We start from the raw sequence: 17,135 nt of genomic DNA on the forward strand, positions 1-17,135 counted from the left end.
CTCACTATTGCACTGTTCAGTTACAGATCTTGCTGCACACTTTGTTCCTGCTCTTCCCTTCAAAGCTCATTAACTTGTTCATTGCATCTGCTTGGACCAAAGCAGTAGACTTGTACAAAATACTGATATACACATTTTTAAATGAGTCTTTTTCATAAATTTATTGTAACGATAGCCTCATACCTTCAGGTGTGGTTATGTATTTTATGAGGGAAGGGGATGCTAATTTCTGAGGTTATCGGATAGCAGTCACTGTTTCTGGGTTGACATTCAATATCTTATTTTTGCTTTCTATATATAGTCCCCTGAGGTATTCCGCTAAATAACACCTCTATGGAACACCCTCTGCTTACTTTGCTTTAGCTTTACTAATCCATGACTGTGTCTTATCATTAATCCCTAGCAGGGCCTATTTTGTCAAGGAGTCTCTTTTGTGCCACATGTAATTTTATATTAGGCCAAGTTAGGTCTTACCTGATCCAGAACCAGGGCAATCTTGTACAACTTGTTACCTCCAGAGATGGGCTGGCCTCTGGAGACAAAGTAATAATCTAAACGAGTTAGTCTCTGGCACGACATGTTCATGCCTTTAATTACAAACACTCTACTTGCTCCTGTAGCCTATTAACCCTGTGGCTGAATACTAGGGAGCTTTCAAGAAGCAAGGCAAGTTTTTTTTATCTAAAAAAATGGTTTGTATGGATCTGTAGCGTGTGTCCTCCACCATCCATCATTCTATGTATAAGTTATGGCTCTAGCCCTCATATTGCTGTTTCTGCCTCATTTAGCCGCAGTGGCAAATTTAGCTGGACTCCCAAACCAAGTAACACAATTAAACATTTAACAGTCAGGTAAAATTACAGTCAATCCATACATGCTGTGATGAACAGCCTGTCTCTGCAAAAGAGACTACTGAGTTCAGTACTTGCTGTGCTCAGTCACAGCTCGAATGTAGTCCTTTGAGCGCTGCCAAATTTAACCAAACATATGGTCTGACTAATAAAGATGAACAAGTTATTGTTGTCCATATAATGTAGTATAGCAATGATACATATGCAGCTTCAAACCATCACCAAACAACACTGAAATCAAAAATCCATGCTGACAACTACAGTAGGATTAATTGAAGTGTGTGAACCAGTTTTTGAGGGACCTATCATACACTGATCACTAAAAATTGTGATTTGATTTAGCAGTTACCACCTCTCTTATGTGCTCAGATACTCTACCCTGCATGAAGGGTGCTGTATACGAAGGATACAAGTTGTAGTTGTTCCCCAACTACTAACGGTTGAAACCTGCACCTGTATGGGGTCTTATAACATTCTAGTGAATATTTGTCCAACAAGATACACAACCACTGCATTTTACAGTAAATCTAATGAAGCACTTTGAGACATACTCCTCACTTGAAAGGCTTTGTATCAGATGCAAGGAGGATGATTATTATTATAAGTTATCTTTTTTGCTCACTGTCACACATAAAGTTCCATTTATATTCTGTATTCCCCAGGTGGGAAGCACATTGGAAGTAAGCCTGGAAGAGGATTCCCCATGGCAGAGTTTCAGACTTCTTGGCCAGAAATAGAAAATCTTTATTGCTGAGGGTGGCGGGCAGAGCTTTGACATCTAAGAAATGATCAGACATAATCAGCAGTTGAATTTTGTGAATTTTGACATTTATCTGACTGCCGTTGATTAGGTCAGTTGGATAGACAAAAGAGGGAGATGGACGATAATGTCCTGGGAAAGGTGGTGGAAGCCTGTGAATGTTTTCAATGTAACCTGTATTGAAACAGACCTCACTTCAGTGTTGTGAAATGAAGTTAGTGAAAGCACATTACAAGCTCATGGACTTATGCAAATGCTTGAATGAAAGGGCACTCCAAGGTTATTTTTTCCTAAATTTTAAATCCGATGAGTGCTTATTGAAGTCTGCATATGTGCTTGAAGTCATGTTTCTTCTGTCTTTTCGGATCACATTTATTCCCCTGCAATCCCTTCCTGAAGCAGGGGAGATTCTAATTAACAGCATTGGCTTCTTCTGAATAATTAATTAACTTTGTTGCATTCAGATCAAATAGTTTAGTTCCACTGCAGATACAAAGCTCTAGCAACGTGAACAAAGTAGGAACAGTATTGTATAATCTTGGGAACTTTTTTTAAAAGTGTATCACAATTGACAGCAATGTTGCAGAAACTGAAATATAGAATCTGCTTAATTAAATTATGAGTGTGTGTATGTGTGGTGGGGGTGGGTGGGGGTTGAAGGAAAAGTTCCTTGCCAATTTTCTCTTTTCCTTATTGTTATATTCAGTGCCACGAGTGGCAATTGCCTTCCAGTACTTTGTCCAAAAGGCTATTATTCATATCTGGACTTTAACAGTGAGCAGAAAAAGCATCTCATATCATTTCCTGCACACTGTGCAGCTGATTTGTGAAGGAACTGCCAGTGGCACTTTCTGTGAATGCACCCAATGGCCAGGAAGCGATGTCAGTGACAGCCTGACAACTCGTGAGCAGGATTTGGTAGCCTTTTGGTTTTGGCGGACCTTTTATAATATGGTGACTGTTTTGGGGGGGATCCGAGGCATTGCATTATAATGGGTTACCCTGTAATTTGTCCTTCATGCCTGTCACCTTTTTACTTAAAAGAAATTCTCCTGCACTTTCTATTCACTTGAGATGTGGTCTAACCAAGGCCTGATACAATTTTGAAATGACTTCTCTGGATTTTATAAGTTAACAGTGAAGGAGTGCAGCTCAAGAGATGCTCTTTCTTTAATACTATTTGGCTCCCTTTGAGAATTTCCAAATTATTGAAGTTGACAGAGTGAAATCTATGTTCTGGGATCAGACAAGACTTAAAGAGCATCAACAAGCCTTCAGTATGAAGCATAAATGTGAAACGTGAAACTTCATGCAAATGAGCTCTGTTGAGGACAAGTGCAGCATGAAATTCTGTCATCTGGAATTAATTTTTCAAAGTGGTTCTGAGCTATGGCTTATTCAAGAATGGAAATGGGATGCATTTCTAATAGTGTTTCTGTGTTCAAACACAGCCTTACCTCTGGTAAGAGATTTTGTTCCACTGCTGTGGTTTCAGAGAAGAATCTCACTGCATCCCGATACAAGTGGAGTTTCTGTCAATCATTGGATAACTGCAGGTTATCTTGGAAAAGCAGGAGGGAGGAAAGAGACCTCTTGACTATCTCAGCAATCTGCATTTACAATTGAGCTGAAGAAGGAATCATTAGAATCATTAGAATCCCAGCAAGTTTATTTTTTGGGGGGGTTTTTGGTTTATTTCCTGCCTATTTATATTAATGTATTAAAATATTTGTTAAAACAGATAAAGCTGATGATATAATTTGATGAACTAGGAAGTATGGAATGATGTGATTCTACATTGGAAATCTTCCTTGGAAAGTTCATCCAGTGAGCATCAGCAGGTTATTTATAATAATAACAATAATTCTTGCATTTGATACAGCACCTTATCATGTCGTTAAGACGTCGCAAAGCACTTCACAGAATATATTGTAAAATAAATTGGCTGTGTAATTTGAGGGCGAAACGTTGCAGCCAAATACACACAGCAGTGTCCCACAAACAATCTTGGATTGTGTGACCACATTTTATTTTGAGGGTTTATTACCACCAGAAAGTGATCAACCAATCAACTAACAACCGAGTTCCTATTTACTGCTAGTTAACAGAGATGTGTGGACCAAGGAAACTTACCTAAGGTTTCACCCTACCTGGAAATCAAACCCAGGTCCTCTTGCCAGTGTTTTCTCCTCTCAAACCTTAGGTCAGTAGAAGCATCCCTACAGCTTTCTTGGTGCAATTAAGCAAGCCAGTACAGACAAGGAATTGAATCTTCTAGTCTTCAAGACTTAAAGCTATAAAGGGCAGGAACTTTGCCACTGTACTAATGGTGAAAATGTCCCATAAAATTAATTCTAATTAGAGCATTCAACAAAAATGTTTAAAAAAATACTCTCATCAGTTGAGGTGTCTGCAGTGTAAAAGTAAAGAGTGTTAGAATATCGGAGTGTCGGAGTCCTGTAGCTCAGTGGTTAGAGCACTCGCTTTGCAAGTGAGAGACCTGAGTTCAATTCCAGGCAGGGCGAAACCTTGGGCAAGTTTCCTTACTCCACACAGAGCCTAATAATAATCCCTCCAAAAAAAAACAATAATAAATTAGTCATTTTCAATCCATGACTGTTTGTGGGACATTGCTGTGCACAATTGGCTGCCGCGTTCGCCCACAAATATACAGTCAATTCACTTTACAGTATATTCTGTGAAGCACTTTGGGACGTCTAGAAGACGTGAAAAGCGCTATATCAAATACATGGATTATTATTATTATAGAATGCCATCTTCCCAGGCATTGGGATGAAGTTCCACTACAGCAGCTCTCAATGTGGTGAAGCTACTGATCTTGGCTGGTATAGAGATGGAAGGGGTAAAAACTGAAAGGTGGAGAGAGGTTTCCACAGAAGGAGCAATAGAACATACATGTGTCACTGGAGGTGTCAATACTAGCTACTAGCTACTATAGCCCTATTCAGATTCTCCAGAGCAACATTGCCAGAGGCTGGAATCAGAGCAATCTGAAAATAGGGAGGAAAACAAAGTCACTAAGATGGGGTATATAAATAAACCAGAAGTACAAAACATTAACGTAATCCAGAATTCTGGATAAAGTAAAAAAAAATGCTAAGGGATTTTTTTTTTAGTTTCCAGTTAGGAGCAGCAGGGAAGGAAAATAGCAGACTCTACTGAAACTGACAGAAATAAATGTAAAGCTGATTAACACTCTTATATGAAATACTGCATGCTTGTCCCACGAATAAAACAATCTGAGCCCCAGAGAGCAGCATTGTCCTGGCTCTGGCAACTTTTAATCACTCAGCAGGTGGAAGACAACATTTTGTGAATAATTATTTTCCTTCTCAGCTCGCAGCTTTTGAAATTGCTGCCTTTTTGTTAGTATTCTGCCCTCCCGGTTGCCAATTGTAAGGGGAAATCAGCACTAATTGGAAGCAGTGGGATCTTAGCAGAACTCATAGGAGGAACTCCTCTAATACGGCAAACTCCAGCAGTTACCCCAACGCACACTCTGGGGTCCTCAAGCCAACCTGCATCCATCCAGGAAGAGTGTGTGCATACAATTCCAACAATCTATTCCTGGGATTTCCATGTGTAGTTGGGATGCATGGAATTCTCAGCTTAGTTTTGATACTCTTAAGCATGGTGAAGAGATTCCGCATGTATCAAGTTTGCTGTGGAAATAGGCAACAGAGAATTTAGCTCAATCAGTGAAAGCAAACTCTGTGGACTTGCAGCAGTGCACTGTAACTGGGGTGTAAACTGAGAAAAGGTGTTTTCAAGATTAATGCAAAAAATGAGAACAATATCCAGAGAGAGGGAGAGGGAGCTAAAACTGTGGACAGAACTGAGCGCATTGGTTGAGGATAAAGCAATCAGAAACTAGACTTGTCATGGAATAACTTGGATGGGATAGAATACAATATCAGTTCAGAGAGTATGCTTTTAATTAAAGTCAGTTATGCAGCATTGCAACTGATATTGCAGCAGCCTTTATGAGGTGAAGTCACCAGCTTTCACAGTGTGACAATAGAGGATTGTGTACCAATTTTTTATTATTTATTTAAGCAGTTTTGGACCTGTGCCCTAGACTCAGAAGAAAAGGGATTCTTATCAGTTTGAACTGGAAATGACATGGTATGGACGGAGGGGAGTTGTGACAACTCATAGAATAATTTAAGAGTGGCCCATTTAATCTCAGCATTTCAGAATACCCGCCTTGCTATCTTACGTTAACTACATCAACCTGTTTTGTTTTGTTTTAATTGCGTACAGTGTCTTAGCCTCAACCATGCATTCTGATAACCCTTCCCAACTCTCATTCTTCCTGCAGTAAATCCTGTGACGCTTTGAGACATGTTCTCGATGTGAAAAGCATTATATGAAATCCCAAAATTATAATTATTATAATTCAGCCCTTCCCAGAAGACATAACATCAGTTACTTGCTAAGAAATCTGGGTAAGACACTGTCACTGAGCTGTGATAGCTCCAATGTGAAAGCTGTCCTTGCGACCTCTTTATCTCCCTCCGTATATAATGTAGATTCAGTTGCTTTGGGGAATTCACTTTGGTTTAGTTTTCATTCAGTGAAGATACATAGAATGTTCCAGCAGTGTTATGATACAAATACAGTAGTTACAGTAGAAATTGTTACAATTTCTCAAAGGAGAGGCTTAAAATTGCCGATACCTTAGTAATCTCATTTACCAAATAACAACAACAACAAAATTACATTTATAGAGCGCCTTTCACGTAGGGAGGACGTCCCAAGGCGCTGGGCAATCAGGGGTCAGGACCCGAGCATAGGGGAGGCATGGGGTAGGGGTGAGGGAAGGCAGAGAGGTGAGATAGCGACTGAAGGCACGATTGAAGAGGAGGGTTTGAGACCGGCCTTGAAGGAGGCAAGGAAGGAAGTGAGGTGAAGGGACTGTGAAATGGAATTCCAGATTGTGGGGGCAGAGAGGCTGAAAGCCCGGCCACCGATGGTCGGGCGGGTTGGGCGGGAGACATGGAGCAGGCCAGAGCCCGCTGAACGGAGGGAGCGGGCAGGTTGGTAGGGAGTCAGCAGGTCAGAGAGGTAGGAGGGGGCAAAGCCATGGATGACCTTGAAAGTGAGGACGAGGATCTTGAATTTGATCCTCTGAGGGATGGGGAGCCAGTGGAGTCGGGCGAGGGTGGTAGTGATGGAGCCACGGAGCCTGGTGCGCGAGAGAACACGGGGCTTTTATTGAAATAACTAAATACTAAATACACTTATTCACAGCAACTGCAAATAGCCACAACCTAAGTATCTGTGAGCAGGACTGTGCATTCTATCAATAAATGGTAACTTAAATAATATTAGAACAATTCATACTTTTCTCAATAGGTTTTGTAAAAGGTGAATTTGCGACTCTACAATTGCTATGAAGAGTGATTGACTGGGTATATGTGAGATGACTCTTAACATTGTCAAAAGAAGTAAAACTGCATCAAAAGGGTACACCTGAGATTTAACTCTGTTAGAAATTCAAGGAAAAATGATTCCAATTAATTCCTAGTGTCTTTCAATGTGGTGGTTCCCTGAGGCAGGTTACTCACCATTATCTAGTAAAAAGAAAAGTTTGGAATTTACTTTTAAAGCAGCATCACTTCTGCCTTTAAAATGCAGATTAACTGAGGATTTGGAGAGTCTTTCTACTGATGCATTTCCATTAAAACACAGCTACTGGTGATTAGCCTGTCTGGTCAAGCACCACAAGGGAGATGAGGTTCTGTCCTCCTTCTGTTCTGAACAAGTGGGTGAAACTGATCCATTGGAAGGGTGGTCTCAGCTACTGTGCTACGTAATGCAGACCATGCACAAGAAGATTCATCCCACAATGTAACATTTAACCTTGAGGGAGGGAAGGAAGAGGGACGTGTTGATTAACAAAAATGCTCCCCTTCACATACCTGAGATTTAAATCTGTTAGACATTGAGGGGAAAATGTGAATTGCTAGTGGTTTTCAATGAGACATAGTTCTATGAAGAAGGTTACTCACTGCTTTAATTTAATGATTGTCTCAGGTGTCCTAGAAGAGACACTCCCTGGCTGTCTGCCACCACCCCCCCAAAAGATTTAGAGTGCGATTTAAGTTTCAATCAGGCTCTGGTTAATAATGTCATGAATACCACAGTACAGCTACATCTTCGTGCATTTTTTGAATAAAGCAAAAATATTGTTGAATCCTTTGCTTTGTTCTTTCCAATAACTTTCCTGTAAAAATGTGCAGATTCCCTTTTTATTTGTGCCTGCAGCACTAGAATTTTCTGCAATACCATTTCTGTGGATATTGAGCTTTCGAGAGCACCTTTAGGCAGTAAGGCTCACAGGAAATTCATCCCTCAGATAACTCACTCCAATCACCTCTATTGAGAAGCGAGAGCACTTTAAATGTTACTAAGTGTGCTTGCTTTCAAACCAGAATGAATTTTACTTTCACAGAAAATTGTTAATTGATAATCGAATTGTCTTGTGAAACTGTTGAGTAATAATAATCCTTGCATTTTGAAATGGCGCCTTTCACGTCTCAAAGAACTTCACAGAATTTATGTTAAGCGTAGGGACTGTATTTTGTAAGCTATGCCTACAAACACCTATAAAAATACAAGAGTATTTTACTCTTGCTTCCATTTCTAAACTTCTCTGAATGTTTGAGATCTAAAGTCATAATGCTGCTCAAACAATATATGAACAGCAAAACAAACCGCACAAATATAGTGGTCATAACAAGATTCCATGAAAGATAAACCAGAACAAATGATGGATGTAATAGATTTTAAGAAGAAGATGGAATAAAGCTATGGAATGCTAGATCTCAGAAACGGATCATTCAGTCCATCAAGGCTGCACTTGTGCTTGTTTCCACATTAGCCATCTAATCTAACACCATTCTTCTGCTCGCTCCCCAAGCTTGTTTTTATATGTTGTCTGTATATAGGGTATGTACGTATTGAATCCCTTTTTTTTGTACAGCAGTAGTATTGTAGTATTCTTTTCTGGCTCTGGTTTTACCCACCAACACAACAGCTGAATCAGAGGTTCTGTGTTACCTGTTCCCAGGTTTCCATTTATCCTGGGGCCTCAGAAATAGCTGAAAGCAGCCTGCCAATGCCTTTGGGAGATGCATACCTTCTGCTTAATGTCTTGCCTCTCATATGACAAGGCTGGAGTCATGATATTTAGCAAATTTAGAGGGAGGAAGGCACTGGCATCTTTCTATTCTGTTCTACTGGTGCTCCGCTTTCCCATGCTTTACATTATTTATAATCTCAACACAATAATTTATTTTTAGATAAAATGTACTAAAAATCCTAATTTAATCCTTTTTCTATTTCCACTTATGAACCTGCAACTGAAAATTGTTTACTGCTACTGCAGTTTTCTTTGATCTCTTTGCTTGATTTTTACTTTGAACTTATTTGGATTCTGTCTGGGATTAACATTAAGATTTTTTGGTAATGTTTTTTGTTGCTGCTTCCCTTTTGTATGCTTTGTATTCTGCTTCTGTTCCTGTACAAAGCAAACTGAATAGGCTTGGGGCATCTATCTGTGAAAGTTGCGCCTGTGTTTTAGCAAAGGTTAATGTCCCTAGGTACCTCCTGCCTTCAGCATGGTATTTTCCGGTTGTTGTCCTCGGTGATGGTTGTCTTCTGCTGTGGAGATAATGTGTAATTTTTGGCAGGGGGATTTCTTATTTGTGTTCTTTTGTGTTATTGTGTTGAGTTCTGCAGCATCGTAAGGCAAGTCAACATTTTGCTCTGAAACATGAGTTGGCATTGATTCTCTGTAAATCAAGCAATTAAGTAAATATTGTAACTCAAACATGTTGACGAGCTGCTGTTGGTGACATTCGTAGCTTCATTTTAATATGACCTTTGGGATTTATTTTTGCATTTTTTAGATTCTATTGGGATTTATTTTTGCAATTTGATAGAATCTAGTCAGAGAAATAATATGGTACATGTATTCTGGAATAGTTGATAGTTATTGCAATTATTTGCCAGAGTAAAATTTCACAGGTAGTTGCAATTTGTTTCACAGTAGTGTATGTTCATTAGATCTAACCTTCGTGAGAATGTACTGGCGTTGTACCTTCAACAGCAAGTGCTCAACTTGAATATTTTCCAGTGCTTGTTTAAGAGATAAGAGTTGTCATCGATTAGAATACACAACTTTAAACTGTTTTATAGTAATCGTAAAATAAATGGCCTGTGACCCTATCCTGCTCCCTACATGAAATGCATTCAAGGGCTAAGAATTAAGTTTGTTTATCTTTCTATGAAGTATGGTAAATGTGAATTAGCAAACATAATATACAGCAATATTTGAGTCTTAATAGTGCAGGAATGAACAATCATATTAAAAATGTAACTGCCACAGATTTTTTGTTTGTCCCTCTTCTCTATTCCTTTTCCATTTGCCTGAGCCATTTGCTCTCTTTCCTCTTCAGAGGTTTGTTGATTCCTATCCAACTCTGGACTTCAATTCATAGTTTATTTTGACACTTCAGTGGAGGACTGATAATAATTCTCACAAGAGCAGAATTTGCAATGCTTTGTGTCTAATACCTATCGACTAGTTTGTAATGAAGCTTCCGATCTGAAAAATTGGTTTGGATAGACCAGCTGCACATAATGTTACCACGTTGGTTGGATTTTGTGCCTTTTTGCCTTCATCAACACACACCACAAATTTGCTCCCCCAGTTTCTTACTGGTACAGGAGGGTTCAGTAATGTGTATACAATGCTAGACTGACTAGTACAGGAAAGTTCATTAATGGAGTCTGATTATATTTTCACAACAATAAGTAATCGTTTACATTGGAAGATGTTGTCACACCTGTGCCACAGGTTAGGATATGGAAGTGTTAGATTCTGTCACCAATCCAACTGTTTTTTTTTTGATGATGTTGAAAGATAATAATAATCCTTGCATTTGATATAGCACCTCATCATGTCTGCGAGACATCTCAAAGTGCTTCACAGAATATACTGTAAAGTGAATGACTCTATATTTTGTAGGCAAAACACGGCAGCCAATTGAGCACAGTGTCCCACAAACAGTCGTGGATTGAGTGACCAAATTATTATTTTTTTAAGGAATTATTACCCCCAAAAAGTGATCCACCAATCGACTGACAACCGGGTTCCTACTTATTGCTAGGCAGACAGAGGAATCTGTGTGGAGTAACGAAACTTGCCCAGCGTTTCACCCTACCGAGAATCAAACCCATGTCTTCGCTTATGAGGCATGTGCTCTACCACTGAGCTACAGGATTCCATAGTCCTCGTAATATAATTGATATAAAATAATTCTGCGAAAACCTTTTGATTCCTCTTCGAACGATCAAAGAATGTGTGATGATGCACTGGTATTTGTGAGCACACGTGTATAATTTTAAAATTCAGATGCCTGACTCAGGTGGATGGGGAATTATTTCCATTGGAATGGTATAATTATTGTAAGCACCATTTGGAGCTGACACTTCTTTGCTCTGGACTTGTTGTCCTATAGGTTGTGCCGTAACATTATCACCTCCAGTCCCCATAAACATGTTAAGCTGTGGAATTGCTTCGGATATAACTAAAGAGTCTAATGGCATTGAATTGATTTTTAAGCACTTAAGCATTATGTTCTATAATGACATGACTTGTGTTCAATTAAGAAACAATTTTCTTAATACTGTTTTCTTGTGGCATTGTAGCAACGGAGAAATCAGTATTATTATAGTCTTGTTATTGATTCAAATCAAATTAAGCTCAACGGACCTCCTAAATAAGAAGCCAGATCAAAAGACTGTGCTCTGGTCACCATGCATAGTGGGTGCAGTCCCTTTACATGAACAGTAAATATTACTCCACTTAAATAAATAGTGAGATGTGTACAACTCATTCATGATTTCCCACTTGAAATTTTGGAAGGAATTTTAAAATGTTGCATAGTTTACATATATCTCGGGTGCGTGAGCTTTATCGTGATGTGATGTGACAATTATTTCCCAGTTAAAATATCATCGGTTATAATTATCACATTGTCACAATATACAGTCAACCCTAGTCAATAGTCACTGTTTGCAGGAGTGAAACCTGCCACCTGACTGACAGTGTTGGGACATGCAGAGTCAGGTATTTTGACTGCTGGTACAGAGGGTGGATTAGGTGCCATTGTTGCCCCCTTGGAAAGCTGCCACCAAGGGCTGGGATTCTTCCGTGGTGCTAGGATGAAAATCTTGTAAAAGGAAAAATCAGCAGATTTGTTGTCTTGAAGCAAAACAAATCCATTTCAGCCTGTTGTACCCACATGGAGAACATTCCCTATCACAGTGGTAGCAGTCTTTATTCCATAAATCAAGAAATATTCAATCTAGAAAACTCAGAAACACTACGGACGCTACGGACTAGACTCATGCAAATGTTCGAAGAGGGAGGGGAGGTAGCTTCTTGACAGACCATGGACCAGAAGGATCTCGTGGGCTATAATTTAACTGGCACTGCCCTATCACGTTAGCATTATGACATGATATAAAGAGTGCCCACTGGTCATGCTTTCTCAACTTTACACACCCATGTATTACAGCACATCACAACTTTGATCTGAGAGACAGTACATTATTACAGACTAAGCAAATAGATGCACGCAGCCAGAATGAAGAGAACTGATCATTATACAACTGTGCATTTTAATTATTTATTTTAATTGGTGTGATTATAAAACACGTAGATAGAAAGAACAGAACAGTAACCAGCAATAAGGAAAGAATTACAAAGGAGAAAGTAAGGGCTTGCTGGAAAAAAAATCTACCATTGGATGCATTGATAAGGAGCATTTGCACTAATCATGGATTATTTTAGTTAGATAAATGCAAGGTTATTTTGAGGCTGATAGTTTGAACTCTCAAGGGATCTGTGTAGGCCTGCACACAGAGAACTGATCTATGTTAATTAACAATGTGCACAAAGTTTGAGATAGCAGTGCTTCAATGCACTTGAATTTTTCAAGAGGACAGATTTAGGAAGGGTGGTTAGGAAGAAGAGAGCACAGTCAGGCAATGTACAGAAAATCAAAATGCTTACTGAGTGCTGTACAATGGATCCATTCAAGCCTGTAGGTGGGTTGGTGTGTTGTGCTATGGTTAGCTGTTTGCAAATAGGACGATGGCATCTGCTTCAGGAATGTTCACATGCCATAGTCCCTTAAAATTGCAAAAGGAATTAGGAAAGTATTACTTTTTAATTTGATACAATTTCTCTGAGTGGTGTATTCAGTTGTTGTGTAACTGAACGCCTCCCACATTGACCACCCTGAATGATGCTGTTGTATCCTTCGAATGCACATTGTCAAGTGGTTCCTTTTTGCTGAGAAGTTATTGAGCACAAGTGCACAAATGTCTGCTTTCGCGAGTTACCGTGCTTGGTTTTGATCCCTCAGGGTCTCTTGTACCTTTCCACAGTTTACTCTTAAAATGTTACACAGAAAAACGTATTACATAAAGGTCAGTGGTGCCTGCCATGACTTTCTGTTTCATTTAGTGTTAAATTAATTTTTCAATTTATTATTGAATTGAGTATGGTATGAAATCAGGCACAGCTCAGTGATTGCCCTGACTGCAAATCTCACTTCTGACAAGTCAGTGGATGTAAAATAAATGTACGTTTGTCCTCTTTGACAGGATCTGCAGTCAGAAATTGAAGCTCACACTGACATTTACCATAACTTGGATGAAAATGGACAGAAAATACTTAAGAGTCTGCAGGGCTCGGAAGATGCAATTTTGCTACAGAGGCGCCTCGATGATATGAATTCTCGTTGGACTGAACTCAGGAAAAAATCCCTTAACATTAGGTAAGGAATTACACTCATCCAAAAATAATATTTGTTCTTGAATCATGCACTAATGTTTCTGTCAAAATACATTACTATTCGGAAGTAGCACTCACAATTTTATTTTGTATTGTAATGTTACATTATACAAATCCATGAAAGCTGCACTTCACATAAAAAATACTATGAAGTATAAATATCCCGATTCAGTTCATTAGCTATCTGTATTTGTTGTCTCTCATTGCGAAGAGACATAAAAGCTGGTATGTTTGGGTTTATTCCTTGGTCCCTTGCTGAGTTGGATCTTTACCATGTTTCATAACATAATCGCCTCGCAAGCAAGAGTCCTGGGTTCGATCCCAGCAGGGTGAAACTTTGGGTAAGTTTCCTTACTCCATATGCCTCTGTTTACCTAGCAGTAACTAGGAACACAGTCGTTAGTCAATTGGCGAATCACTTTTCCAGAGGTAATAAATCCTCAAAAAAATAAATTAATCACTCAATCCAAAACTGTTTGTGGGACACTGCTGTTTGCAATTGGCTGGTGCATTTCGCCCACAAAATATACAGTCAATTCACTTTACAGTATATTCTGTGAAGCGCTTTGAGATGTCTCGAAGAAGTGATAAGACTCGATATCAAATGCAAGGATTATTATATATACCTATATGCAAGGACATTGTCATATAAACGTTGAGCAAGTTTTTCTTACTCCATACACCTCTGCTTACCGAGCAACAAGTAGGAACTCACTTGTTAGTCGATTTTTCTCTTCAACCATGCCTTCACCTCCCCTCTCGACTCTCTAACCCCTCCTCGCTCCATCCCTTCCCTCCCCTCACCATTTCCCCCCTGCTCAGGTCCTGACCCAACTGTCCAGAGCCTTGGGACGTCCTCCCGACGTGAAAGGCTCTCTATAAGTACAATCTTGTTGTTGTTGTTGTTGATTGGCAGATCGCTTTTCCAGCGGTAATAATTGCTTCAAAATAATAATAATAAATTGGTCACTCAATCCACGACTGTTTGTGGAACACTGTTGTACGTGATTCGCTACGCATTTCACCCACAAAATATACAGTCAATTCACTTTACAGTATATTCTGTGAAGCACTTTAAGACGTTTCAAAGAAGTGATAAGACGCTATGTCAAATGCAAGGATTATTATATTATTATTATTATACATGGCTTTTGTGCCTATAATCAACATTGAGGTCAAACATGCATTATTCACTAAGGATTCATAAACATTAAATCCTGCTGGTAATCAGATGTGTGTCATGGCAACCTGTTTGAGACTTCGGCAATGAGCAGAGGTTATGGCAGATTGGAATTGATATTCTTGTCTAAGATGCCTTTCTTCAGATGAGATTTTAAACCGAGATCCCATCTGGATTTTTTTCAAAATGAGAAGGGGATTCTCCCAGCATTCTAGCTAACAATTTTGTAGATACACCTCCTTACTGTTTGCTGTTGCAGGTTTGCCAATAAAACACAATATATTAAAATTAATAATAATACCAAAAATAATTACTGTTTTGACATGATAAGGCACTATAAATTCCCTTTCTCTCTTTTTCTTTTTTCTTGTTTTGCTTTTCTCTCTCTGTCTCTCAATGTTCCTGGGCTTGGAAGGAGAAAATTCATGGTTCTGGCTCAATATTTCTGTTTCTTCAGTTGCATCAAGTTGAACAATGTGTGATTGGAGACCTTGGGTGAAGGCAGGATCAAGTGTCGGTTGTGATCCTCCAGTCCTCACTCAAAATCCCCAGGTGGGGTAATTAATGCTCTATGTATGGACAGGTACAACCAGTGGATTCTTATGGTGTATTAGTTAGAACACTCACTGTGCAAGCAAGAGGACCCGGGTTTGATTCCCAGGCAGGTCTTAGGCAAGTGGAGTCCTGTAGCTCAGTAGTTAGAGCACTCGCTTTGCAAGAAAGAGACCTGAGTTCAATTCCAGGCAGGGCGAAACCTTGGGCAAGTTTCCTTACGCCACACGCCTAATAATAATCCCTCCAAAACAAAACAATAATAAGTTGATCATTCTCAATCTACAACTGTTTGTGGGACATTGCTGTGCGCAATTGGCTGCCGCGTTCGCCCACAAATATACAGTCAATTCACTTTACACTGTGTTCTGTGAAGCGCTTTGGGACGTCCTCACGATGTGAAAAGCGCTATATCAAATTCAAGGATTATTATAAGTTTCCTTACTCCACTCACTGCTGTTTACCTAGCAGTACGTAGGAACCTGGTTGTTAGTCGATTGGCAGATCGGCTTTCCCGAGGGAAATAATCCCTTAAAAAAAATTTGCCACTCAATCCATGACTGGTTGTGGGACACTGCTGTACGCAATTGGCTGCTGCAGTTCCACCCACATAATATACAGTAAATTCGCTTCACAGTATATTTTATGAAGCGCTTTCAGATGACTCAACAACGTGATAAGGCATCATATCAAATGCAAGGATTATTAAGGATTATTATTATATCTCAGCAAGTGCCTTTAGGAAGAGAGGAGAACAATGGAAGGAAAAATGTCAGGCCAAGCATTTCTTCTAATCATGACTCTGGTAGATATCAGTATTGTAACAGCTTGGGCTGTTATGCGAAAGGGTAGTTTTGAGTTAACAAAAGGGTATTTTTTTCCTTGCATTTTTTGCCCCCTTTATTATTGCCTCTTTGTGAGCAATCTTATGCATTTCCCCCTCCACCGTTAAAAAGTGCTGTCAACCACATCTTACTTGCACCTGTGACTCTCCCATGTGGTTATTTTCTGATTTACGAGCGGCTGCCAAGGAGGAGCAGCTGAGCAGAGACTGGGAATCTTCCACAGGGATAATGAGAGGGTCATTAATCTGGTTGCTGCTTCAGCAGTAGCACCACCCAGTAGCTGGTTATAGAGGACTAGAGCAGCTAAATGGTTGCAGCCTATGTACCAGGTCAGGGTACCGGGGCATGACCTCAGAGTGGACAGGTAACATAAAATAAATGGAAACAAAGAAAAGATCTTGCTGCAATTGCCTTAGTCTATTTTACTGTTGATTTACTGATAATGGAGTAAGAGGATTACTGTGATTCATGTGGCTTTCACATTTCATAATTTGCTGCACAATCCTGACATTCCCAGAGAATCTTCAGGCTTGATTCCAGTAGTATAGATGGAGTTCTGAAACACTCACTAGTCAGTCAGGAATACCACAGTGACCAGACTTCAGTGTTTCACATGAGACTGAAACTCTCCTTTGGGAAAACTAATGATGGATTTTCCTGTCTGCAAACATTGCTGGAGCCTTCAGCATATCCAGTGACTACTGGATTCAGGACCCTGATCTGCGCTCTCTCCCACTGAAAATTACTCAACAATACACTTGTTCTCTTGAGAACAATAAACTACTGTGTAGCAATTTAGCATTGTGTTGCCTATGCTCATAAATCTCAGCTCAGCATTCTCACAGAGCTGGTGCTGTTCGCCAAGGTACTGCATTTCATGAGTCCATTATCAAGATGTTAAAACATATTACTGATTCCTCATCAAAGCTGAATTTTCTGTTGATTCTATTTATTTCTGTTAGAGCTGTTGCAGCCCATGTCTTTTCTGAGATTGCTGGAGAAACTGAATGATGGCATTAACAAAGTTTCATTTGCAGATGTATTTGGCTTT

General features: G+C 39.5%; 1 protein-coding gene across 1 annotated transcript in view; it reads left to right on the forward strand.

The window, feature by feature from the left end:
• The window catches only part of LOC103186406 (dystrophin-like), a 775,626-nt gene that overhangs the window by 646,333 nt on the left and 112,158 nt on the right, over positions 1 to 17,135 (forward strand). Inside the window, 1 exon segment of the mRNA XM_042334068.1 lies at positions 13,318 to 13,490. Coding sequence (XP_042190002.1) covers positions 13,318 to 13,490 — 173 coding nt within the window.

The sequence above is a fragment of the Callorhinchus milii genome, unplaced genomic scaffold, assembly GCF_018977255.1.
Source record: "Callorhinchus milii isolate IMCB2004 unplaced genomic scaffold, IMCB_Cmil_1.0 Scaffold4, whole genome shotgun sequence".
Classification (NCBI taxonomy): Eukaryota; Metazoa; Chordata; class Chondrichthyes; order Chimaeriformes; family Callorhinchidae; genus Callorhinchus; species Callorhinchus milii.